At 47.1% G+C, this 25,759-nt stretch overlaps 1 protein-coding gene across 1 annotated transcript in view; it reads left to right on the top strand.

Annotated features, from left to right (window-relative positions):
• Positions 1–25,759, top strand: part of BUB1B (BUB1 mitotic checkpoint serine/threonine kinase B) — a 248,690-nt gene that overhangs the window by 135,284 nt on the left and 87,647 nt on the right. Inside the window, exon 14 of the mRNA XM_069208601.1 lies at positions 9,447–9,499. Coding sequence (XP_069064702.1) covers positions 9,447–9,499 — 53 coding nt within the window. The remainder of the gene's footprint in view (positions 1–9,446; positions 9,500–25,759) is intronic.

Genomic DNA, 25,759 nt, shown 5'->3' with positions numbered 1-25,759 from the left:
ACCGCCAACGCGGTCAGAAACGGAAAACCGGCGGTGTACCGCCGGTTTCCCGCTGCCCTGGGGAATCCTTCATGGCGGCGCAGCTTGCTGCGCCGCCATGGGGATTCCGACCCCCATACCGCCATCCTGTTCCTGGCGGTTTTGGCCGCCAGAAACAGAATGGCGGTATGGGGTGTTGTGGGGCCCCAATGGCATGGGCACTGCAGGGGCCCCCGTAACAGGGCCCCACAAAGATTTTCAGTGTCTGCCATGCAGACACTGAAAAACGCGACGGGTGCAACTGCACCCGTCGCACCCCTTCCACTCCGCCGGCTCCATTCGGAGCCGGCATCCTCATGGAAGGGTGTTTCCCGCTGGGTTGGCGGGCGGCCTTCTGGCGGTCGCCCGCCAGCCCAGTGGGAAACCCAGAATACCCGCGGCGATCTTTTGACCGCGCAGCGGTATTCTGGCGGTTCCAGCCAGGCCGGCGGCTTCTGCCGCCGGCCGGGGTCAGAATGACCCCCTATATGTGCTTGCTGTTGGTGACAGATTTGTGTTGACCCACTTTCTACCCCTATGTGGGAAGTTTTATTGTTTGTTGTCTTCAGCCTGGCAAGGTCTTGTCTTGGGCATCTTTAAAGGTTACCTTTTGGCCATATCGGCTTTTTTTGCTGTGACCGAATTAGTTGTCACTGTTTGTCACCCTTTGTTACATTTGGGGCTGCAACATTTGTGCCCCCTGCACCCCTCCCCAACCCCTTCCAGAATGCCCAATGATACTTTAATTTGGTCATAACCTTTCTCATGGGATCCCCCATTGAGCCCCTTGTCCACTTGAACTCCTCATTCCTAAGATGGCCTTCTCACTGGCCATTACATTGGCCAGGAGGGTCAGTGCGTTTCCAAATCTTTTAGTTAAGGTTCCGTACACTAGCTTCTACCCTTAATTGGTCCTTCAGACTCATGTCTCCTTCCTACCAAAGGTTGTGACCCCTTTTCACCTCTGCCAGATCATCACTGTGAGGCAATCGGGTGTACTATATGGCGTGGATGTGGGACCTTACTGTGTATTACACTACTAGCCCTTTAGCACCAGTCAGGCTTTGTTTGTTAAACCCTGGGTATCTGTGGCTCTGAGCAGTCAGGCTTACACAACGAAAGAAGGGTAAATCATTTAAATAGCACCAAAACAATTGAGGAAGGAATAATCTCAACACTCCAATACGACACCTGTTTTTAAAAATAGATTATTTTCTTTAATTAATTTTTATGGACACAAAAACAAAAAAGATCCACAGGAGAATTCCAGCGATACAGATTTTACAATAAATCAGGTCTTATCACCTTGAAAAAACATTGGCAAAACGACAAATCTGGTATGTGGTTACTTAGTTACTTTGGATGACCAACTCAAGCATGGAGCCAGACAGGGGTATCTGCAAGGTCAAACAAAACAGTTAGATCCTCAAAGAAAGCAGTCTTCAGTCCAGTTCTAACGTCTGTGGCTCCTTGCCATTAGCTTCTGTGGAGTGGTCCTGATGCAAAGGATACAGGATTCTGGAGATGCTGTGCAGCCGCTGAGGGTCTACCTCAGGCTGCACTTTAGACCACGGTCCTGGAGAAGTGATTCTGGCCACAGGAGTTTACGTCTCTCTAAGTCCTCTTCGGGTCAACAGAAGTCGAGATTCCATTGGCTATCAGTTGCCCAGCACAGGGGTTATCTTTTGGCAATAAATCTTTCTGAGTGATCAGACTGCACTCAATCTCCTGGGTCCAGCAGACTTGGGTGCAGCCTTTAAGCATCAGGTCCTGGTATTTTGGGCTGCGCAGGTGATTTGGTGAACTGGCCTATAAACTTGCCCCAGCAGGCTTCTGCTTTTGTGGCCCTGTACTGTGAACAGGAAGTCAGCAAACTGACTTTTGGACTTTCTATTTCTGGGTGGGCTAGGGGGGACGTCTTCTCCACGAGTACAACAGGCAGTCTTCCTTCACTAGCCCTTTGGGCAGCATGTGCAGTCCAGCCTCATCCTTTCAGGTTTGAGGGTCTACAGGGAAGTCCTCTCTAGGTCGATATCACATGGTGCAAAAACAATTAGCTGGAAACCTCTGCTGAGAGCAGGTTTCCAGCTAATTTTTTGGATGATCGGAGTAGTCGATGTCCATTATGGGCTGTGAAACCTCTCCAGGGCATTGTTGGCAGCCTCCAAGGCTTTGCTTTTTTGCTATAGGGGAGAGGCAGTGAACTAAATAGTGCCTTGGGGTATAATCTGCTCTAAACCACACCCTTTTGAGCCTCCACCCATGCTTACACAGTGGAAAATGTTCATAAGTTTGGAAGTCGCTGAACCTCTTCTTCTAGCCAAGCAAAATATGAGTTTTGGGTACCTGGGGTGCCCCTTGTATGCCTATAACTTCCTGTGATGTGTGGTATCTAGCTCTTTCAGAGTGCTCTATTCTGCCCACGTCCAAGATTTCAGACCCCTCGCTTGGTGAATGGAGCCAGGGTGTGGCTACCTCTGTGCTACACACCAACAGGAAAACCAGTTTGGCAACTGTTTTTTCCATCTCTGTTCCTGCTACCAGCCTGTCTTACTAATCAGTAGAGCAGCCCCTCGTGTCTGTGCACCATTTGCCTTTCAAAGGTGGCTTCCCCTTTGAAGCTTGCCTTTTGGGCCAACACCCCATGTGGCTTCCTGCCTAGAGGTGGTAACACCTCCAGTGGAAAGCCTCTATTTTTACATTTCCTGGGAGCTGTTCACGTGTCTCCCCAGGAAGTCAGAAACTGTCTTGTGGTCAGCCTTAGCATATGGTCACTGGAGAACTAGAATGCCAATTTTCTGAAAGTTTCAGGCGGCAAAAAGTTACGTTAATTTCAACTTGGGCATCGAGTGGGGTTAATGTAACGAGCTGTTTGATACCTTGAAGTACCAGCTTAGGTGGTCCTACTCAGAAGTTGGCACAGCTGAGTTGTCAGCATGTAACTCTGAACCTGCCTATGGGACTACTAGCCTCTCCCATATTAACAGTGACAATTGCTGTTTTTTAATGATAGAACATGTTAAACACAGTCTCTATGTTTTAATGTGCTGCACCCTGCTTCAGGTCTCGATAGGCCTGCTGTAGGGGTGACTTTAGTGCTTAACTTGTATTTTTTTAAAAAAGTGCCAGGGCGCCCATTAGGAAGCCACTGCATTTTGCACTGCCCCATTACCCCTGCCAGTGCTGCCAATGGTAGTACCAACACAACTACTAACCATCATACAGATGACAATTCAGACTATTTCAGGCCCCACAGCAGAAAGAAGGGTTTGGGTGGCAGGTATTTTTTCATGGTAAATTGAATTAATAAGCTGTTGTGCTCATCTCTAGATTAAACAAACAGCACCACCATGTGGCAGACTGTCATAAGTGCCAGTGTTGACAATTAAGTGGTCATGCCGAGCACTGGAAATCACTGGCGTAAATTAAGCATTGGGTGAGTTGCACATTAAAAATGGAGTTTGGGCTCTGCCATTGCCTTAAATGGCTATGTCAATTTAGCAGTTAAAACTGCTCTACCAGTCTGCTCTGGCTGTCTGGGAGACATGTTTTACTTTGACATACTTGAGGTGGTACAACTAGTGCTGCAGTCCACAAAAGACACCGCAAACTGCAGACCCTAGGTACCCCTGGTACCACATACTAGGGACTTAAAAGTAAGTTAAGCTGTGCTAACTGGGTATACGCCAATCAATCCTGCACCTCTTTAAGGGGCAGCGCATGCACTGATTAACAGGGCTCAGGGCATTTTGGAGCCATTACACCAGTGCCTAGTAGTCCAAATGAGTGCAAAAAGCCTGTTTCCTCACAATCGTGTTGCTGACGTTTTTCGCTCCTCTTCATCCTTCTAAGGAAGAGAAGCTGCACAATCTGGACCCAAAAAGGGCTCTGTCCTTTTACATTGATTGCAACAAGGATCACCGGGTGGACCATCAACTCTTTATCAGATTCACAGTGGCCAAAAAAGGAAATCAGTGCAGAAGACATCCATCTCTCAATGGATGGTAAAAAGCTGCAATGCACTAACTAAGAAGTCGACTCCTGAGGGCATGCAGGCCCATTCAACCACGGCCAAGGCTGCTGCTGCTGCTGCTGCTACTACATTTGCATGTGGGGTACCTGCCCTGAATATCTGCCATCCTGCTGTGTGGTCATCCCTCCACACAATCAAGAAGCACCACTGCTTCGACAGTCAGGTCTGTCGAGAAGGGCATTTTGCCAGTTCAGCCCTCCAGGATTCCCTTGTTTGAGCCAGTTCAGTCACAGCTCTGGAAAAGTATTGCTTGGGTATCTATTCTAAGGTGAGGAATCTACTGTTAGAAGTCTATCAGAAGTCTATTATGATCCATTATATTCAATGAGGATCGTAATACGGCGGGCGGGATATCCGCCACGTTTGTGATGGAGGAAACTCATTCATCAAGGTTGTAATAAGGCCCTATGTTTTGTTTGTACAAGGAGTTTGAGAAAGTGTCCTTTTGACACAGATGTAGCCTGTGGAAAAATATATCAAAATTCTTGGACAGCTATGCATATACAATTCCCATCTAGGCCGACATTAAACACAACGCTACATTAGTTACATATATATGAACAATAAGCACAGTGTCATAATATTAAACATATAATTGCGCTGCAGCATGAATCTATCTGGATTCACATGCTGTGCATTATTCCGCAATCTGGAATCATCTTTCCCTTCCTTTTTATTTTGCCGACATTCCCTGGCTGCTTCCACTCTGGCGGGGTCAGTGCAGCAAGCGGAGGCTGGCTTAATTCAATGAATTCAGTAAAAATTATCTTTTTACTATGTTTGAGCCATTTTAATTTTAACAATTAAAATGCCTCAAACATAGTAAAAAGCATATTTTTACTATTTTTGAGGCATTTTAATTGTTTTTAAGGTAGGTGGTGCACTTGGGTTTCATTGGCTGTGAGAAAGATCTCTGGGAGATAGAAACGCGTTGCCATTAAAATCCCGTTATCACAGAGAAACAAGCCTGTGGAGTGTGTTTATTTAGGTATCGGTGAGGGTGGTACCTGGAATCGTTTTTCATATATATTTATACATATATTTTTATCCTTTTGGTGCTGGGTCCCTCCATCATAACCCTAGACAGACACATGCAGGGGAAGCTCCATTGCCTTGTTGCTCTCTTCAGATTTTTTGCCCGCTGTTGGGTCTGAAGGTAGCTGCTGGACCGACAGGAGAAGCAGCAGGGTTTCTTCCTTTTTATTTTTTAAGGGAATCAAGGAAGAACGGGCGGAAGTGATGAAACTCCATCAGACACTGAAGGTAACCAAAAATGATCACAGGTTTTATACTGTATACTGAAGATCTTTGGGTTTTCAACCATAACAGACCACGAGGTCCTTCGACCTCATGGCCCACAAATGGTAGTAGGACACACACCATTCAAATTCTGCCCAAAATGCCACCATGTTTACACAGAAAGAAAGCCATTAACTTGTGCCTACCTTAGGCCCACACGAGGGATTACCCTGACACCTTTGTTTCAGCCAAAAACACTCACCATGGCACATGTGCATGGACGGATTCCTAGAGCAGGCAGGATGTACGGTGATGCAGAAATTGCGCAGCTGTAAGGTGCCGAAGAAGCCGCTACAACCAAAACCCAGAGACAGAAGGTACAGAGTACGGCGCTAAGGGGGTGGGGCTCCAAAACCAACAGGCTACTTCAAGAACATATAGGTCAAATACAGGCACCGCTACTCTAAAGAACCCCTTATATCGAAACAGGGATACTGCAGGAAGCAAAGCCTCTAAATCGGCTCGGAGGGCATGGGAGGGAGAGGTCTCCCTGCAAGAGGGGAAAAAGTGATGCTGAAAATATGAGGATCCTTGAAGTCGAAACGGAAGCCTTAATCAAAAGGGGGGGGGGGGGGAGGGAATTTACCCCTGAATGAGATACAAGAGCATGCTCTGGCCTTAAAAAGAAAAAGAAAAAAACACTATTCGAGGCTGAAGAGCTAGATTTCCCATCAGTGCTGGAGCCGGCAAAAGAACAGGAAGCCTCCTTCCACTTCAAAGAGGAATTAGATGAAAGCCCCTACCAGGTGGGGATGTTTGAGGCAGAAACCTCAAAGACCGGCCAGATGTCAACATACCAGAGAAAGGTGTGGAGACACCTTGTGAAGCCTCACCCCCAGCCAATGTGCAACACATTAGTGAAACCTATGACGTCAAACTTGGGGAGGAGCAAGGGAAGTAGTGCCTCCTACTTGAAACCCTACTGCCATTATAACAAGGAAGCCAGTTCCTCCCAATGTTCCTGAGCATGTTGTCCAGGAAAGAGAAGACCCCAAAACATCTGCTGCATCGAAGGTGGTCACTTCTTGCATGGAAAGCATGTACAAGCATTCAATACGGGACCCTGCACACATCAAGGGATCAGTTGCTGCTGATTCCATTGTTTACCTGGCACACAAGAATGCCACCTCACTGGCACCAGTGTGCCCACCACTCAATAGAGAATGCAAGCAGTTGGACATGATGGGCAGGAAAAGGGCACACTCCTCCTTGCGAGTACCTGGGTTCTAGCAAAAGTTCCTGGCAACTGTGATGAATGTTGTGTTTGCCGGGGAGTCCCTCTGTGGATCAGCAGAGTTTAATAACCATCAACCTCACAAACATTCTTCACTACACAATAACCTAGCCACAGCACAGCATCACAGTGGCAATATACTTGAGAACAGAGGCTGCCCTTTAAAGGGGGGGGGGGGTGTGTGGAAGAGGCGCACACTGTGAGGCGCTGCCCACACCAGCAAGTAACTCCTCGGAGCACCACACTGCGCTCAACACCAATAGAGAGGCAGATTTGAAATATTCCTCTGGGAATCCTTTCAGGCTACTCCTTCTTCCGGATACTCCACATAATCTGACACAAATATTGCATAGGATTCCTAAAACCACGTCCCAGCTTCCAACCACAACGAGACGCCAAAGCAAGAATGACACCATACACTTAATAAAGGAATCCACTGTCCTTTTGCGAAAAAGAGCTATAGGAACGGTACCACTGTCGGAGAAGGCACAAGATGTGTACTCATCCTAATTCTTGATGACAAAACCAGACTGTCCTAAAGGCCTGTCCAGGATCTCAGGGCCCTGCATAGATGTATCAAGACACAAAGGTTTTGTTTGACAACACTACAAGAATTCATCCCACTCATCAGAAAGGGGGACTGCTTGACCCTAATCCGCATTGTACTGTGATGGGCTAGACAAGCATGGCTGTCCGAGCTTGTAGAGCTGGTGCAGGGAAATGTAATGCTGCTATCAACGGTAGCAGGACGCTCTAACCATGCAGCAAGGAGGTGTTCCACCTGGAATCAAAAACACTCAGCTTGGCAGCATGACTTCTGATAATATAGTGTGGACACCTCAAGCTGCCCAAAAGAACAATGGAGGGTCTCCAAGAAGTGAAAAGACCGACAACATGCAGGTGTTACTCCAAAACATGGCATAGATTTAGAAAATGCTGCACAGAAGACAATGTACAGACTGAGGTGGAGGACATCACAGTCCTAAAATTCCTCATGCGCCTAATAGACAAGCATCTTTCCTATGCAACACTGAAGGTACATCAGGAAGCTGTTGTATCGTACTCCAGAGATGTCGTAGGAAGGAGGGTCTTTAAAACACTGGTGGACAAAAAGGGCCTATGTGGGGCAAAAAGACTAGAACCACCTATAGCAGCTCCCACTCCCACAGTGAACCTCAACTTGGTTCTCACTCAACTGAGGAAGCCAACCTTTGATACTATGCCTAGCTCAGAACTCCAATTTCGACCTGGTAGTCATAACATCCGGGCACAGGGCTAGCGAACTGCAGGCACTAACAATGTAGGAACCATATATCCTAGTAAACAAGGACAAAATAGTAATGAGAACTAATTCCATTTTTTTACACAAAAAAAGTGACAACCTACTTCCATGTCGACCAAGCAGTACACCTTCTGGGTTTTTCCAGCACCCCAAACAGCAAGCAGAAAACACTACATGATGTCAGGAGGGCTGTGATGTACTACATGCATGGAACAAAAGTGATGAGGAAAACCAACCAAGTCTTTGTCTTTCACCCTGGCAAATTAGGGGGTCGCCAATGACTTAAGCAACCACAGCAAGGTGGATAGTTCAGCCAATATAAAGGTCTGTCGGCAGAAGGTGTGGCACTGGAGAAAAGACCAGTGGCACACTCCAAAAAGAAGAAAAGGGCAACACTGGCCTTCACAGCTAGTGTGTGTCTCAACATCTACATGGGTGCCACATGATCTGGAGCACACACCTTTGCTTAACATTACTGTCTGCATCCAAGCAAGCAAGGAGGCACAAATGAGTCAGATTACTCAAATATCTGTGTGCAAGTATGAATTCATTCTCTACCCAACATCCCACAGGACACTGATACACAATCAATGCACAGAATGTAAATCCAGAAACATTCACACTACAAAACAAAATGTTTACTTACCTGTAGGAGTAGTTTTGCTGCTTGAAGACTTTCTGGATTCACGTACGACCCTACCACCTCTGCCACAATACCTCAAATACGAGTATGGAAAATTGCAACAAGGAGAGGAGACAGTCACTCAAATAAGATGGAAGCTACAACCATAAGGACGGTGGAGAAAAGAATCTGAAGAAGCAACCACTCAATGCGGTGTCCAGGGTATATATCTGATGCCCACAGAGAGGGACACTGTCCCAAATGGTCGCCGACAACACCCACTCAGAGAGGAGACAGACAATGCTGGGTCCAACGACCAGGTGGTGAAATAATGCACAACATGTGAATCCAGAAAGACTAAGTTGCAAAACGACTCCTACAGGTAAGTAACTATTTTCTTCTATAAGACAAGCTGTTGCCAAGGGCTTAAGTCGTAAAATACTCAATATTGTGTATATGCACAACACTGGTTAACACTAATTTCTGTGGGTGCACATTAACTCCCTGCATTATTTCCTCAAGCGACGCATCAACACTGTTACCCTGTTTTTAGAGGCAAGTCTTTGCAGATTTTTAGATCTCACTGACCTTAATCACTTTATTCTGGATGTCTCTATCCTTCTTTAACAGGAAGACCTGTTGAATAGAGACCAATAAAATTGGACATAGTTTGGCCCCAATAAATAAATCTGCATAGCTGATAGTTAAATCATGTTGTGCCTCTTGGCCAGAGATTGATGGTGTTACTTTCTTGTGTTTCACATTATCTTACACACACTGCTTTCCTGACATCACGTTCATCTGTACTTGTAGATTTTCTCTCACATAGTCTTGCAGTCAGGGATAAGTTTCTTGCTGCCCAGATTCACATATTACAAATAAATCATTTTGAGTTTCAGTTATAAAGCTTCAGTGTGAATTTAAAGTTACTAACAACATTTTTGTCTTTGTTTGCTAGGGACACCCATGCCTTTCAAAAAGAGCAAGAACCCAATCAAATGAAACCATCCGGTGAGCTTTCATTTTACCAATATTTGTGTATTGGTTTTTTATTTATGAATTGTATCACACACCCATTCTGTATGTGAGAACATTTGCACAGCTTCCTGCCATGATGTCAGCCATTTTATCTGGGGCAGGTGTATCACTGGCCATCAAGTGAGAGAAAAAGGAAGCCTTGAAGTTTTTCCTGAGAAACTGAGTGTCCATAGGGGGGGAGGTGAGAGGGTTTGGGTGGTGTGTATGCGTTATTTGAAATTTTAGAGAGGAACTTTCATGTTCACTGCCCAAAGAGATTGTATACAAGAATTTCAGGTTGCAGATGTAGTGAAGGGCACTGCTGGACACATCAGTGGTAATTTTGCTGCAGACAAAATGAGTGTTTGTACCAGAGAGGCACATGTACATGATGTTGGTTACCTTCACGTTTCTCATATTCGTGTTGAGAAAAGGGCATTTCTGTCATAACTGGAACTACTGTATAACTATTTTTTCTCTGGAGTACAGTTATCCCATATAATTTATTTACTTGCTGGTGCCAATCAGCTGTGTATTCTGGCAAACTGCAATAGACCGCTTTTGAATAATCCTAATTGGCATTGATGTTGCTGCCAACAACAGTAGCGTGAAGCCCTGAGACAGTGTGGCAGACAAATCTTCTGTGACGTCTCAGGTGAAGAAAAGCTCCCTAGGTTACTTTGTTCCCTTGGGATAAGAAACTCAGCTGTTTACTAGTGTCTTGAGCCCCCACTGATTTTTGAAGAAAGAGTTTTTAAAGGGTGAAAGGCTGGATGTGATTGGAAATGTGATGTGTGAGTAGAAGGACAGCCTTTGGTTGTGGAGTAATTTCGAGTATTCAGATCTTTGAGCACTTGGGTAAATTTATCTTATAAGTCGTATACTTCCAGGCAGATTTTGATACAATCAGCATAGCCTGGAATGGGATGCGGACTCATGAAGAGGCTTGTGATTGGAGCATGTGCATGGAGAAGTGATGGAGCTGGCGGACCGGCTCTCGTATCTAAAATAGGTTGAGATGAGTCTAGTTTCAGTCAATCAAGAAGATCCCCTCTTACAAGTGTGAATTACATGACTATTGAGGATAACTGAGTTTTAATCTAAAACTTTGATATGATAGTTATAGCTAAAATGTTTGGTGACATATGGCTTTTGCATTGTGAAAGAATCTGTACATTTCAGTGTTATATTTGTTATTAGAACATTGGAATGTTGCTAGCTCCATTGAAAACAATGGAGTGCTGCGGGCTTTTACTGGCCGGTAAAAGCCCGCAGCGCCAACATTCCAATGTTCGCTTTGTTCACAGCAACAGCTGTGAACAAAGCCTCACGGAGCCCGAGGGTATTTTAATCCCCTCGGGCTCCGTGAACATTTTTTTTTTTTTTAATAGAACATTCTGCCCTGAGTGGCAGAATGTTCTAATAGCCTTAGAACCCGCCGTAGCGGGCTCTACCGGCTATTAAAGTCCCTCTCCCTTGTTAAATGCCCTCGCCTTCGGCTCGGGCATTTAACGCGGGGAGCGGGCCTTTAATAGCTGGTAGAGCCCGCTACGGCGGGTTCTAAGGCTATAATAAAATATCTATTCACAATAAGCATGAGAATGCCGTTCATGACGAAAGTGAACTGTTTAAAAATCTAAACATCCACTTTTCATCGAAGTCCAATTCGCCAGATAATTTAGGGTTGAAAATGACCAGTGATTCATTATCTTACTTTCTCCTCCAGCTCCTAAGTTACCTGCCTGGGACTCTCCTTACCCCCCTTTCCTTTCTAGAATGTATGGACTTTTCATCTGACTAATTCTCATCACAAAACATTTTGTGATAGTTGTTTGAATCGATTCCTTCGATTTGGGGACTTTGGCAAAGTTCTGCTTCGCATGACTGAACAGCAAGGAGCAGACCTCTCACCTGTGTTTTTTGTAGGATAATGTGAAAATGACTGGGAGATCAAGTTTACTTTAGATGACTTTGAAGCTAATGTATTCCTAACTACAGAAACGCAAATATAGGGGAATTTCCTACTAGGAGTATGGATTTCCACAGTAACTAATTCAACTCACAAAAGTTTTGTCTAAAGTGCTAATAATTGGGAGAAGGGCAAATCCTGGCCAAATGTATTTCTTTCTCATCTATTGAACAATATTGAGCTGGGATCCTTACACCGTAGCCCTTTCCAGAGACCCATTGTTTTTCAAGGTGTTTTTACCCCAGGTGTTACTCTTACCCAGACGTCCCAAGTGTGGCAATCTTCAGAAACAAAAGGGAGCAAAATGTGGACAATGTGTTTGGCACTTCTTTAAAAAAAAAAAAAAAAAAAAAAGCAAATTACTGATCCAAACCATTTCTCTCCTACACCCCTAATAAAGCATTTAAAAAATAATCTTCGAATTGTTGGGAAGCCACATCTGCCAAGAAATATTTTGGCTGTGTATTGGATTCTGAGAGGATCAATGACATTGATAGTCACACTTCCAGAAACTGCAGAAAATATATAAATATATATATGTATATATGTGTATATATATATATATATATATATATATATATATATATATATATATATATATATATATATATATATAAAATATATGGATAAACCTTAGCGAGGGTTCCATTCCATACTATACAATTAATACACATCATAGGAAAAAATCCAAACAAGAAGTATATTGCATAGCTAAAACAACAGAGGACAGAAACCGTGGTGGACACTACAACGAAGAATTACAAATTCTGTAATTGAGGCTTGAAGAGGCCCTCATAAACTGAAAGAATATGAAGTTTAGATACAATCTTCTCAATTGCTACCAAAGACTAAGAGAAATCCTGATGAGCAAAGCCTACCTGGGGGAAGACTTATGAAATGCACACGATGCAGACGCCATGGGTATTTGACTTCGATATTTTTTTTGCCACAGGAAGGACACTCCACAATCTGAAGACACTCTGACTGTAAAAGATATTAAATTTCAGTCGGGAAATGGTGAAAAATCTCTCTAGTCCTAAGGGACGTTGAGTAGGTTGGTTAGATCACGTTCAAATTTTGTGAGAAAAAACAGAGCTCAGTGCTTCAGGATCCTGGTGCCAAGAGTCGGAAAAATGAACTGTTCTAGTTGTCACTGCCAATGCATGATGGGACAGTGGTGTAAGGAATGAGGACCTTAAAGGGACGGAGCCAGTTTTAATGTTCTACATGTGTAGCCTATGTGCTAGCATTGCCATACATTTACCTTTTATTTTTTCCTTTTTAAAAAGTGGTTTGTTACTGATATTTTTTGTCACTTTGGATACAGTGACTATATTAATATATTTGGACATATTTTTAAAAATCAAATGTAAATGCAATAAGGCTATTTCTATCCATTTTTTTTTTTTACTACAAAGTCTGTTTTCTATGTGTATGCACTTTTTCCCTTCAAAAGACTCTTCCATGAATATAGATAAATATTTTGCAAAGTGCTCTGGGATCCTGCACGTAGGCAGGCAATATATAATTTCCTAGCTTTCATAACGTAAAGGTTCAATTCTATTAAGGACAAGAAGGCAAGGGTTATGCTTTCTTCGCTTTATTGACAATAGCAGCCATTTAAAACCAACAAAACAAACTTCAAATTCCATCGGGGAATAAATTTCAACATATGTAAGCCAGTCAGAATGTCCTTAGTCCATTATGGGTCCTCGTCGGCACTGTCCCTTCCTCTTTCTTCGCACAACAAGCAATGGGAGGTTAACTTCTGCTTGCCTGAATCATTTCCTGTGAAAAGAGGGAAATGGTATGAATGTTCTGTTCCTATGAGCTTAGTAAACAGAGAAAAGAAAGAGGTAGTAGTGGTATAACGTGTACAGCTCTTAACTCCCGCACTTGGCACACTACAGGCCCGGTGATAGACACCAATTGACATCCAGTACAGTACATGTAATTCTTAGCATACAAAATGACACTTTATCAAATCTTTACAGTGGAATCAATTGGCCGCTTTATTAGTGTGGACAAGCGATCGTGTGACTGCCTCAATGTTAACATATTTACAGGTTATGCAGTTCGGTCAAGGATCAACAAGCGTTTAGTACAAATGTCAAATAACTTTTGTCTTGTGCATTCTTTAGTTATCAACCCTTACACGTCTAAGTTCTCCATTTGACAATTTGTCATGCGTTCCATTGTCCTCTGAATTTAGCAGTCCCATTTTCCTTTTATGGAGAAGGCTCTCACCGACAGTGTTTGTTTTACCAGTGTTGTTTATTTGGGGGTAGCCTTCAGTTCTTGGAAATAGGCCCAACTCGCTACCTGGCGTGCTAAATGCCCTGCCATCCGATATGGCGGTTCTGGGCTGCGAGTGCCGTGTTCCGCTTAGCCCCCTTACTTTGCCATCTTACACCCTGCCGTGAGGCATCCCAAGGTGTGTGGCTTTTGTCCGCACACCCCCTTACTAGGTGTGTCCACCAATGATTTTTTGGTAAAACTTTCGCTGTCTTCCGCCACGCTGCCAGTGAGGCTTACGTCTCCTGGCAACTCCCCCTTCGTGTTTTTTTTTTTTCATTTTTATGCCAGACTAGCCGCTAGGTTGGACCAAAAGATGGTCAACCCTTCCTCTGATAAATGTACGCCGTCCGGCGCATAGAGCTCTGGTCTCCTCAGGTGGATCAGGCCATGCCGGATGCTTTCCCACCCGTTGTATTTGCAGTACTTGGCGACTGCCAGGTTTAGCTTTCTCCTGGAGTTATCCACTGCACTATCTGAAGTTGCCCCACGCCACCTGATCCGGGGGATTAGCTCTGACCAAATGATGGTGGTGTGTCCTAGCCGCCTGGCGATGCTCCACAGGACCTCTTTTATGTTGTTGAGGAGTGTCTTCCTCCCCAACGTGGTCAGGTCGTTGCCCCCCAGGTGGATGATAATGGCGTCCGGGTGTTCTTGGGCGGATTCGATAATTTTTCCAATTGCAGCCTGGAGCTGTGCCCATCTCATGCCTGGAAATCCCCACCACCGTATCCTGTTTGCTGGTCTGTCCTTTGGGTGCGACCTTCCGTTCCGTTTCCACCATGCCTCCAGTCTGGAAACAAATGAGTGCCCTATGATCCATGTGACCTTGGGGGGTGCCCCCGCCCCTGGAATGACAAGATACCGTCACAATAGGTGAGGCCGAATGTAACTTTTGAAGGCGTTGGAACGCCATCTACCAACTGCTTTGATTGCGTTTGCTTCAAGCCCCAGTGCGGCTGCGGTGGTGGCTGCCCCGATGCGAAATGAATGGGCACTAAAATCCGCCGCTGGGAAACCTTCCCTCCCTAGGGCTTTCCGCATGACCGCGGTGAACTGGAACCTGCTCAGGTTGTCCCCGTTGGCATGTTTGAACAGGGGGCCTGGTCCGGCCGGGCGAGCCCGCAAATACTCTCCTATGCTGACCACTGGGCAGTACTTTGGTTGGTTTATGCGCTTTAATCTGATGCTAGTGCCCTGGCCTGCTTGGTCCGTTTTGGATCGTCTCAGGGTTAGCCGTACCTCTTCTGGTTCTAGATGGCAGTCCCCGATCTGTAAGCATGACTTGTCCCCTGAGAGCTTGGCGGCTGCCGCCAGCTCGCCCACCCTGAAAGCCCCAAAGAACGCTGTGGTGAAGGCTGCCCTGAAAAGAAGCTGCTCGTACCGGTCCTCCGCTACGAGCTGCAGGGAATTTATTAGCTTAGTTAGTTTGCTGAAATCAATGGGGCGTCTGGTGTCTTTTCTGCACCCCTCTAGACGTTTCCAGCCTTTCATGGCTGTTTTTATATAGTGCGAGCCGGTGGGCTCCAATCCCAACTGTAATTTTGAATGGTGGGCGACCGCCGCAAGGTGTGCTTGTGCCCAGGACTTGGTTTTTCCCTGTTCGAATGCCCAGAGGATGAAATGCTCTGCTGCTCGCCTGGTTTCTGCGGCGTTGGTTAATGATTCTAAGCCCCCCATGTCCATAAAAACCTTGGTATACTTATCATACCTCCGCTGGGTTTCAGGCGTGAAAGCGCTCTTTACTAGAACGGACAGGTCTGCTCTGCCAGATCCCATAGCTCTACTGGGAAGGTGGTCATCCTGTGGTTTGCCTCTGGAGCGAGTTTCCTGAACCTGTCCATCTGAGAACGAGAAAGGGCGTCCGCACGTGGGTTCTTTGCGACCTCTACATGCCTTGCCCTGATGTCCAGGTTGTTTCTCAACTGGATGGAAACTAAACGCCTAAGCAATCTCAAGGTGTTGTGGCAAGATGCCGATCCCTTGTTAATTGCCATGACCACTCCTAGGTTGTCTGACCACAGGGTTATTTTCAATTTTTTTTAGCTGAGATTTCCATATTGTTAGTGCGACTATTATGGGGAATAGCTCTAGGAAGGTGATGTTCTTGGTGATCCCTAGCTCCAACCACCTGCGTGGCCATTTTGCCGCACACCACTCCTTCCCCAGGATGGCCCCGAAACCACAGCCGCCTGCGGCGTCTGTAAATAGAGATCTCTCCCTGGCAACCACCCAGCCTTTTCTCCATATGAGCTGGCCGTTGAATTCCTCCAAAAAGGAGTCCCACATGGCGAGGTCTCTTTTGACCCCGCTTCCCAGTCTCACGTGATGGTGTTTCTCACGCAGCCCTGCTGTCAACCGGCTCAGGCGCCTGGCGAACACCCTGCCTGTTGGGATAACTCTTGTGGCGAAATTGAGTTTGCCCACCATGCTCTGCAACTCGCCTAGGGTTGCTTTCTGTCTGCCCAGCATGGCCCTGATGTCTGCCTTTAGCTTAGTTACTTTTTCGCGCGGCAGCCTGGATGTGCCTGTGACCGTGTCTAATTCTATGCCCAGGAATACAAGTGAGGTGGTGGGCCCCACTGTCTTGTCTTCTGCTAGGGGAACTCCCAATTCTTCAGTTAGTGTTTGGAATGCTCCCAGTAGGCTGGCGCATGTGGTTTCCTCCGCCCCGCCTATGAATAGGAAATCATCCAAGTAGTGCATTTTTCCCCCTGCTGGGTGCCTGTTGTGGAGTGCCCATTCTAAAAATGTGCTGAACCGCTCGAAATATGCGCACGCAATGGAGCAGCCCATTGGCATTGCTTTATCTATGAATGTCTGCCCCTCGTGTTGGAAACCTAGCAGGTGGAAACTGTCCGGGTGCACTGGCAGGAGCCGGAAGGCGGATTCAATGTCAGCCTTCGCCAGGAGTGCCCGCTTGCCTGTTGTCCTGATTATGTCTATTGCGTCGTCTAGCGTGGCGTAGCCCACTGTGCACGCTTCTACTGGGATTGCATCGTTTACTGATGTGCCCTCTGGGAAAGAGAGGTGGTGTATTAGTCTGAACTGACCAGGTTCTTTCTTTGGCACCACCCCTAGTGGTGAGACAATTAGGTCTGTAGGGAAAGGGGGGGGGAAAGAGGGCCCTCGATGCGCCCCAACTTCAATTCTTTGCTGATTTTTTGCCGGATAACCAGGGGATGCTCAGCGGCTGATTTCAAGTTCTTTGTGGTCCCCCCAGCTATCTGCCCCGTTATTGGGATAGGGAAACCTTCCTCAAAACCCTTCACAAGCGTGATTGCGTCGCATTTGTTGTGGTATGCGTTGGCTAGCTTCCTCAGGGTGGTTGTATTGATTGGTGATTTGGCTAATTTGAAATTCAACTGGTTGGTCAGCGCTCTGAGGGGGGGGGGGTGGTCATTAATGCTTCTTTTTCCTATCTTTTTTGTCTGACTTGTGTCTGCTCTTTCTACAAGTGGAAGCTGGGTGATCCCCCCCGCAGGTGGAGCAGCAGTGTTTAAATATGCAGTTCTGCCCCCAGGAACACTCCTCTGTGTCAAATTTCCAACATATGGCCTGTGATCCCTTTTCGCCTTGTGGTTTCGCGCTATGCCAGGTTCTATTCTTCTGGGGCGCTTTAAATTTCTCGTGTCTCCCTTTGCTAAAGCCATTCCGAAAGGGCTGGTCCCCTCTTCCCGCCCATGCGTTAACTTCCCTTGCGACCATCATTTTGTGGATGTAGCTCGATACATCCTCCTGGTTCCACTCCATTTCTGGGTGGGCTTGCATTTTTAGTCTAAAACTTTTATCGTATTCTAGCCAGGCATCCCCGGGGAATTGGCGATGTGCCTCGTGAATCTTGGATTCGTAAAGCCAGAGGTCCGCTGCGCAGTGAGGGAATTTCTCTACTATGACGCAGGCCATTATCCTAAATGCATCTAGCCAGTTCTCAAAGTTTCTCTCTTTTCTAGCCCTCTTCCTTTCTCTTCTATCATCGTCTTTCTTATCGCATACCGTGAGGTCTATGCCCTCCAGCTGGATTTCTAGCAGTGTAAAAATATCTATGAACTCTTTTCGCCATATTCTTTCTTTCACTGGGAATGGGATAGCAGTCGCAAGGCCTGCTGCTTTGGTTGTCATGGAGGCGGGGCCCAATGAGGGCCTTGCGTATGATTCAGGTGGGTTACCTGTATTGGGCGCAGTGGTTCTCGCTGGCGCTCCCCAAGCCGACAAGGGATCGCTTGGGGCGGGGGGCTCTACTGTATTTATTGGGGTGTTTGGATGTCTGCCCATGGGTTGGGTCCTGTCTACATTTGACCCTGCCCCGTCCCCCCGCAACAGCAGTGGCGCCAGTGACTTAAAACATTCTTTGATAATTGCGCTTATATGCTCACCCTCTGCTGGTGCGCTCGTTCCGCCCTCCGTCTGTGACGCCGCTGCCTCGACCTCTGCGTTCTGGATCACGACCCTTGCTTTCTTGGTTGGGTTGCTTGCTTGCTTCCCCTCCGCTCTTCGCCGCCTGCTTGGTTTCTGTGGTGGGAGAGCTGCTCTCTCCGGTGTCTTCTCCGGCGGCGATGTGGTGTCCTCCATGCGCTCAGTGGGTTCCCTGATCTTGTCCTCCATCTTGGCGCGAAGCCAATCATTGCCTTGCTTCAGCGCTTCTGCCCTCATGTGCGCTATCATGCTTTCCAAATCGTCCTGCTGCTCTGCTGCGTGGTCCTCCTCCATTTCGCTTAACTCAGGTCGAACAGATATGTGCCGGTTTTGGCCCCGGGCTGGGATTCAGCTAATTACTACTTCTTCGCGTTGCCTTGATACTGGGAAAGTGAGTGCTCGTGCTGCAGGGTCGCGTTGCGCTTGTGCGCGGTCCCCTGCAGGTCCTGAAGAGTAAATTTGCCGAGTTTTCCGGCTCCTGGCGTTGTTGTTAGTGCTTGCCGGCACGCTGGGGGTGTGTCCGCTTTTCCGGCTCCTGGCGTTGCTATAGTGATTGCTGGCACGCTGGGGGTGTGATCTTGCCGCTGAGCTAACGCTCCTTGAGCCCGGGGTTGCGTCGCGTTAATACACGCGGTCCCCCGAGGCGAAGGTATTGCTATGTAGTGAGAGCCGTGCGCTCTCTGCCAGCCCAAACCGCTTTGAGTCGCGGGTAACCGGTCCTCCTGCTGCCGCTTCGGCCGAAACCGCTTCCGGGGTCGCGTTGCAGTTGCGAACGCTGTCCCCCAATGCAATGCTCTTGGTGCCGGGCCGTGCGCTCTCCGCCGGCCTGAACCACTCTGTTCAGGGGTCGCGTCGCGACGCGTGGTCTCCCTATGCGATGGTGCGCGCTGAGCGCACGGTGCCGGCTCTGCTCGAGTCTGGCCGGGGACGCGTCACGTACCATGGTGGGTCCTAGGTTCCCCCCAATGCCACACAGCGATGGCGAAGTCCTTCGATGCGAGCCGCGCGCTTGTTGGCGGCTCGGTCGCAACTGCCCAGGGTCGTGTCGCGTTAAAAAACGCGGTCCCCCACGCAGTTGCTGGCGCTGTTCGATAGCGCCGTGCGGTCGGTCCGGCTCGGACTAGCCACCCACCGGGCGTCGCGTCGCGCTGCTGGCGCGGTCCGCCTCGGCAGGGACTCTGGGGTGTAAATGTACCGATTGCCGTGGGCTACGGTCTGGACGAGGACGCCGGATCTGGGAAGCGAACCCGCGGTGCAACCTTCGTCCGACTGGCAGAGTTGCGCTGATCCTCGTGGAAAGCAGGTAAGGGGGGGGGGGTGTAACGGCTGCAAGTCACCTCGATGCTTCTTTCTTTGGTGGCGCGCGTCGTCCTGGCCCAGCTGGTCCTGAATTTGGGAGGACCTGTAGGACGCGCTCCTTAAATCCCCAATCTTGACCCCCCCCCTCGCCTCCCTAGGAAGGTTTCATTGGGGGGTTTGAAAGTTGCAACCCCCCTGCTATTGGAGGGGTCGTACCTGGCCCACTCCCCACTTTATGGTCATCCTGGGGGGTAAGGGGGGTGCGACGCTCCTTTGTTGGGCGCGCCCTCCCCAAACCGGTTAGACCGGTCCCTTTCGGGCCAAGGCGGCCGTTAAGGCGCCGGCCCTTCATGCCCCCTGCGGGGGCGGCCTCTGCACTTCCTAGAGTATGTACAATAAATTTAAATTTGTAAAGACAAGCAACTCCACAGGTGAAAAGCAGTAAGCTACCAAAATAGTGCCAAAAAGAATGTGAGAAAAAATCCGGAGGGGATAGTCGATCTACTACCCTCGGGGGGGGGGGGGATTAATCCTTGCCTCCGTCTCCTTAATAGAATTCAAACTTCCTGTTATCAAAGCTAGGATATTTTACGTCAGGACTGGAGGTGAGGAGTATGCTTGTTCAAACCTTATTTACCATTAAGAATGCCGTAGAATGAAATGATTTAAAGTAGCAGCTCTTAAAACATGAGTCTGAAGACCAGTCTGCTGCATTCATGATATCTTCTAAACAAGCTCCCAATGAAAAAGCCTAAAAAGTCATTGCCCCTCCGGTGAAATGAGCTCCAAACACTTTAGTATTAATGCCAGCTTCCTGCATGGCCCACTAAACCCACCTGGCAATAGTTGGAGAAGAGACTGTTTTGTGAGGCTTCATAAGGGCAATAAGAAGTTGCCGTTCCCCAGGGGGATGGAGTTTCTTAGTCATAGATTCATACGATTTAAGGCATCTAAAAAAATAGGATTTGAGGGAAGTCTGACAAACTGGGTAGGGGATTTAGAATTGTGTTTTGTTTTCCCAGAACTGTGGGAAGTTATCCCTTCCGGAGTAAAAACCAGTCCAGTGATATCCAAAGCATTGATGTCTGAGAGTCTTCTACAAGAGATCAAGCACAAGAAGGATGCCAGCTTAGCCGACAATTTATTTCCAGAAAGATGCCTCTTGGCCAAGAGAGAAAAAGATTAAGGAGTACATTCACGTCCCAAACGACAGAATATTGAGGTGCAGGGGGAGTAGAGTCAACCTCCCTGCAGGAGTTTCCGGGTTAGCTGGTATTCTCCCACCGGATGTCCATCTATCTGGGAATGTCCCGCCAAAAGCGCCAAACAAAGGGTATTAATCTGTCTGTTAGCCAGACCTCCTGAAGCTAGAGAGGCGAGGACATTTAAGATCTGGACAATGGAGGTCCCCATGGGATCCATGTTTTCATTGACGACACCAACCTGATCGATGTCTTTCAATTGTGCTTACCTGCCCAGGCCTTGGAGAGAAGGTCCGTAGCTTGGTGCGAAAGTCCTGGGACATGCCAACATCCCGGGAATCCTCCATTCCATGAGACTCAACAACCCTCCAGGACCAGATGGTGTGGGTTCCCAGAGGGATCCCGAAGCAGAGTTGGAAACGGTGGTAAACGGATTGGAGAATCCCAGGAAAGTTCCATCAGAACTGGAAACCACACTTGAGATCTCCAAAGAGAGGTAATTACTACATTTGCCCGTTGGTGAAGCACTTGGGTCGAGATCTGCATTATCGTCGTGAAGGGGGGAAAAGCGTAACCTTTCTCCTTCTCTCAATCTTGCTGGAATGCATCCGTAGCTTGAGTACCTGTCCAGTTGATGAGCCACACAGGACATAGAAGGAACTGTGCCAGCCTGCCCCACCAGCCTTATGTTGGAAACGGGGATCACACTCGCTGTGAGAGACTCCTTGCTGGTGTCTGCCTCGATCCTTCTCTGGAACCCCAGTGTCTAGGGTACCCGCGGTGGGATAAAGCCCCTGACCCTGGAGTGATCTTGATATTGCCCTGCCTAGAGGCCGAGTCTTGGGAAGAGGTCCGTTTCTGCCCATGACCAGCCGAGCACCCCATACCACAGCCAGCTTGGTGAAAACCCGAGGGGTAAAAATCTTCTTGATCGAGGACTGAGTCTTTTATAAAAAGTTGAAAGTGGTAATAAACTTGCTAAGCTCTTTACTAAAGGGCTCACCAAAAAGGCCTCTCTGCGCCACTGAGCCTGCCTCGAAGATAGCCAGGTCCCCCCATTTGGTTTTGATTAACAGTGACCTTGTCCATTCCGTAGAAATGGCACATTTGGCATTGCAAAGGAAAATTATAGCCCTTTGCGCCCATCCCGAAAGGGTTTCTAGGAACGTAAGTGAACGAGCGGCCTAGGCATCCTTCGCCAGATCCGGGATCTGGTTATTGAGCTTGCCATATACAAAAGCTTGACCTGGCATGACTGCCAGGATCAGTCAGTGCCTTTTGCAAGAAAGGTTGCCATACGCGGATCAATCTCCGGAGTCGAGGCTACTTTATCTGCAAAAAGTTGGGCTGGGGCTGTCCGCTCTGAGGCGGTTACGAACCTCCTTGTCAAGAGGCTTTTGTAGTCTCTGCCACATAAGTGGCCACTTTGTCAGCAGGGACCCAGTCAGATGAGGGGGGGATAGATGAGTTGACCCGGATCTAGCATGTTTGACTTAGGAAACGCAAGAGAGAGTTTTGAGTGTAGATGCCAGGGCCTATCAGGCTCCGGCTTCCATTGGAGGCTGGAGAAACATCAGAATCTGGCGAATTGGGAGGGGGTAAGGCAGGCTTCGATCAGTGAGTTGAGTGTGGGGGGGGGGTGGAGGGGGAAAGGGGGTTATGGTTGAGGAAAGTGCATTTGAGAAGGGCAAATATGTCCAAATCGATCCCTGCGTGCTTTCTCAAGGGTAAAGGTCTCTGGTTTGCTGTCTCGGCTTTGCTCGAAGGCTGGAGGGGAATAGTCCCCTTTGGGTCAGCCCTCGGGTCGAGGGGTTTAAGGCACTGCTAGGTTCATGAACTTAGTTCCAGTGTTGCCGCTGCCTCCGAGACAGTCTTGTAAATAGAGGCGACCATGTTATCACAGAAGTTGTCATCAATGGGGAGGTGAGTAATGGCCATCGCCTCTGAATCGTGAGTTTCCTGCATTGCTAGGGACTAGTATGGAAAGCAGAGCCCCCATAAGCAGGGTCTGAAGGCACCAGTTTCACTGGGGGAGCACAGCAGCTCTTATTTCACGGGGCCCATCAAGGGTACCGGCAGGCAGGCACGCCTGACAAACTAGCACCACAATGGAGCCTAGGCAGTGTCCCTCTGAGGAAAGCGCTAACGCTCACCAAAGCAGATCACTGACCTCTGATGCGGACCACGACTGGGTGTACAGCTGGCGCACGCGCAGAGGGGATTAGTATCTGCGGGGGGCCCGCACGGGTGAATACAGACCCCGATGCCGGGCGTTCAGCTCCAGGCTGATGGGGCAGAAAGTAATGCAACTAAACATTGCGAATGGCCCGGCCCTTAACTGGCGACTGCGAGGAAGGGACAGAGCTGACAAGGACATATAATAGACTAAGGACATTCTGATTGGCTGGCATGATGAACTTTTTCCCTGATGTTCATGGGATTTGAAGTTTACATGTTGGTTTTACGTGGCTGCTATTGGCAATAGATCAAAGAAAAAAGGAAAATCCTCTCCTCCGGTCCTGGGACAGATTTCAGTGCTTATGACTTTGATGAGGATTCTCCTAGGATAAAAGGTGACCACATTTTCCTTCTTGAGTGGATCCGTTGATTTAAATGGTTGCATTTGCTCGGAGGAAGGATTCAATAAATACAGATTCCTAACAATGAGCCTTCGTCGGTGCAAGGTTCGTTTTTGGTCAGTGCGGTGCTGACTGACCTTACTGTGGGCTGCACCTCGTCTCCGTAGCTGTCAGCACGCTGCTTCCGGTGGGGCGATGCTGGCCCTGCTTGGGCTGCCAGTTCCAGATCGCCCGGACACCAGTATTGGATCTGAAGCTCTTTGGTTTGGAGCTCGGCCAATATGGACTGTCGCTTTTAAACCCCAAAGTACATTCATGAAAATAGTTCATTCAACTCTGGGGCTTAAACCTCAAGAACCTATCAATAAATCTCTTCTTCTAACAGAGGAATTATTAAAATGCATTTATTTACCTATTTTAAAAACTTTACAGCACGTGTTAAGCAAAGTTTCCTTTTCTCCCAGCTAAAACATGTTTCGGGTCCAAACTGGCTCGCATGGTCAAGTGGGATCGAAAGAAATGGGCAAAAAGCGTAAATGTATTTGCCAAAGTTACAAAAAATAGCAAAACAAACCTCATTGGTATGCATTACAAATTCTGCAACCTTTGTTCGCATTTCAAAATTTCATACTGACTGTCAAATGGAACAAAACCATTTGAGGATCAGAAACGCATGGAAACATGTAAACAAACAGGACACGGTCTGCGGACAGGGTTTCAGTTCATCTCAAACTCACGTCAAAAGTCAGTTGTGATGTGAGCGCCCTCTCCTGACCATTGATCAAAACAATCCTTTTAAAATTCTTACATGAGAACGTGTTGTATACATCCTGATGCAAAAACCTGTAGCAATATTCTATATTTTTTAGTTATTAAAGAAATCCACAGCCCCGGCTCTTTAATGAATATGTTGTTAGGTTACAGAATCAGTACATCTATCCATTGTAGTTTCAGTGCACAGTCAGACCGTCTAGTGTTGTACAGATCCTATCAAACGCACAGGATCTCAGTCCTTCACTTTGATAGGACTTTTATGCAGGTTGAAAATGTTCTATGTGTGGTATATATCTTGTCCCTTTTTCAATTGGACTATTACTTTTTATCTCCGCGTGTGTGAAACCGCATTTTGTGCTCGCGATATATTTCTCATGGGCATTCAGTACATCACAGAAAGTAGTTACTGTTGAAAAATAACCTAATATCGTTTTTATAGTTCGGCTCTCCACAGTTAAACATTTTTATTGAACTACCTGCATAATTACATCTGCAACAACGCCAGCATGTAAAAATGTTTGGTAATGGAGACTGTCGCTCTCTGTTTCTGGATATTGAGAGTAACTGGAACGAAGTTTGTCCTTTAAATCGGGTATTTGAAGGTCACGAGATATTTTGTTACTTTTATGAGTTGTCTTGAGTTAATAGATGCCAGTGTTTTCTAACACGTGTTCCTATTGCTTGCTCATTGATATATAAAATATGTAAGTAGGCATTATTTTATTATAAGTGATATATAGTTGATTAAATTAAACACACATTTTGCACGCTTGCTAGTGTTCCCACGATTAAAGGCTCTTTCATTTTTTGAGTTTATATCCTACTGTAAACATCTATGTATCGTTTATCTATTTCCTATACAAACTTCTCTCGCGTATTACAAGTTGAGTTTGCTCTTAAATTCCCGTAAGGTGTCGATCAGTTTCCTAGCATGACATTAAAATGCATGTAAAATGGAGTTCAATGCTTGCATGATCCTCTTCCCACCAGTCCATTGCCAGATTTGATATGGATGGGGCAAATCGGCATGCCACTGCAAGTCCACCGATTTGTAGGAAGAATTCCTTATTAAATATAAAGCAGTTGGGCAACAAATCGTAGTTAATCATAGAAAGTGAAAGTAACATTTTACATTGATGCGCGAAACTGGCAGACCCTAGTTTGTAGATGAAATTCTACAGATTTCGTATCATTTTCATGACTAGTGATGTATATAAATCGGCAACATCAGTTGTTAGCCGTCACGCATCTAATTACCTCTCCATAGCATATTATTTTAGGGACTCAAAAGTCTCTTTCAAATATGCTAGTAGGTTTTTGAGGGCTCTCTGGCAATGCTTATTCCTTAGCAGCAACATCTTGATGCCTTATTTGGTTCAGTCTTGGATCCCGTAACGGCAATGGATTACATTCATACATCCAAAATGCTAGTGGCCTAAACACTTCACCCGAGGCGGAACTGGACTCTCTATTTGGGCCTTCCTCTGAGGAAAAAAAGCACTTCTTGCTGTTGTACTACGAAGAGCAGCAGAGGTGCTGCAGCTACACAGTGGCGGGAAAAGGCTACCATTCTGTGAGGAAATGGGTTGTATTATACAGTGTGGTTGTGCGACCTCACTGTGTAATACCTACCAACCCCTTTAGGAACAGTAGGTTTAGTTTGTCAAAACTTCAGCTCAGCCCTGGGTAGCTGTGGCTTTGAGCAGCAAGGCTTACCCAA

Source organism: Pleurodeles waltl, chromosome 9 (assembly GCF_031143425.1).
Source record: "Pleurodeles waltl isolate 20211129_DDA chromosome 9, aPleWal1.hap1.20221129, whole genome shotgun sequence".
Taxonomy (NCBI): domain Eukaryota; kingdom Metazoa; phylum Chordata; class Amphibia; order Caudata; family Salamandridae; genus Pleurodeles; species Pleurodeles waltl.
The sequence above is the reverse complement of the archived record's forward strand: the minus strand, read 5'-3'. Positions and strand labels throughout refer to the sequence as shown.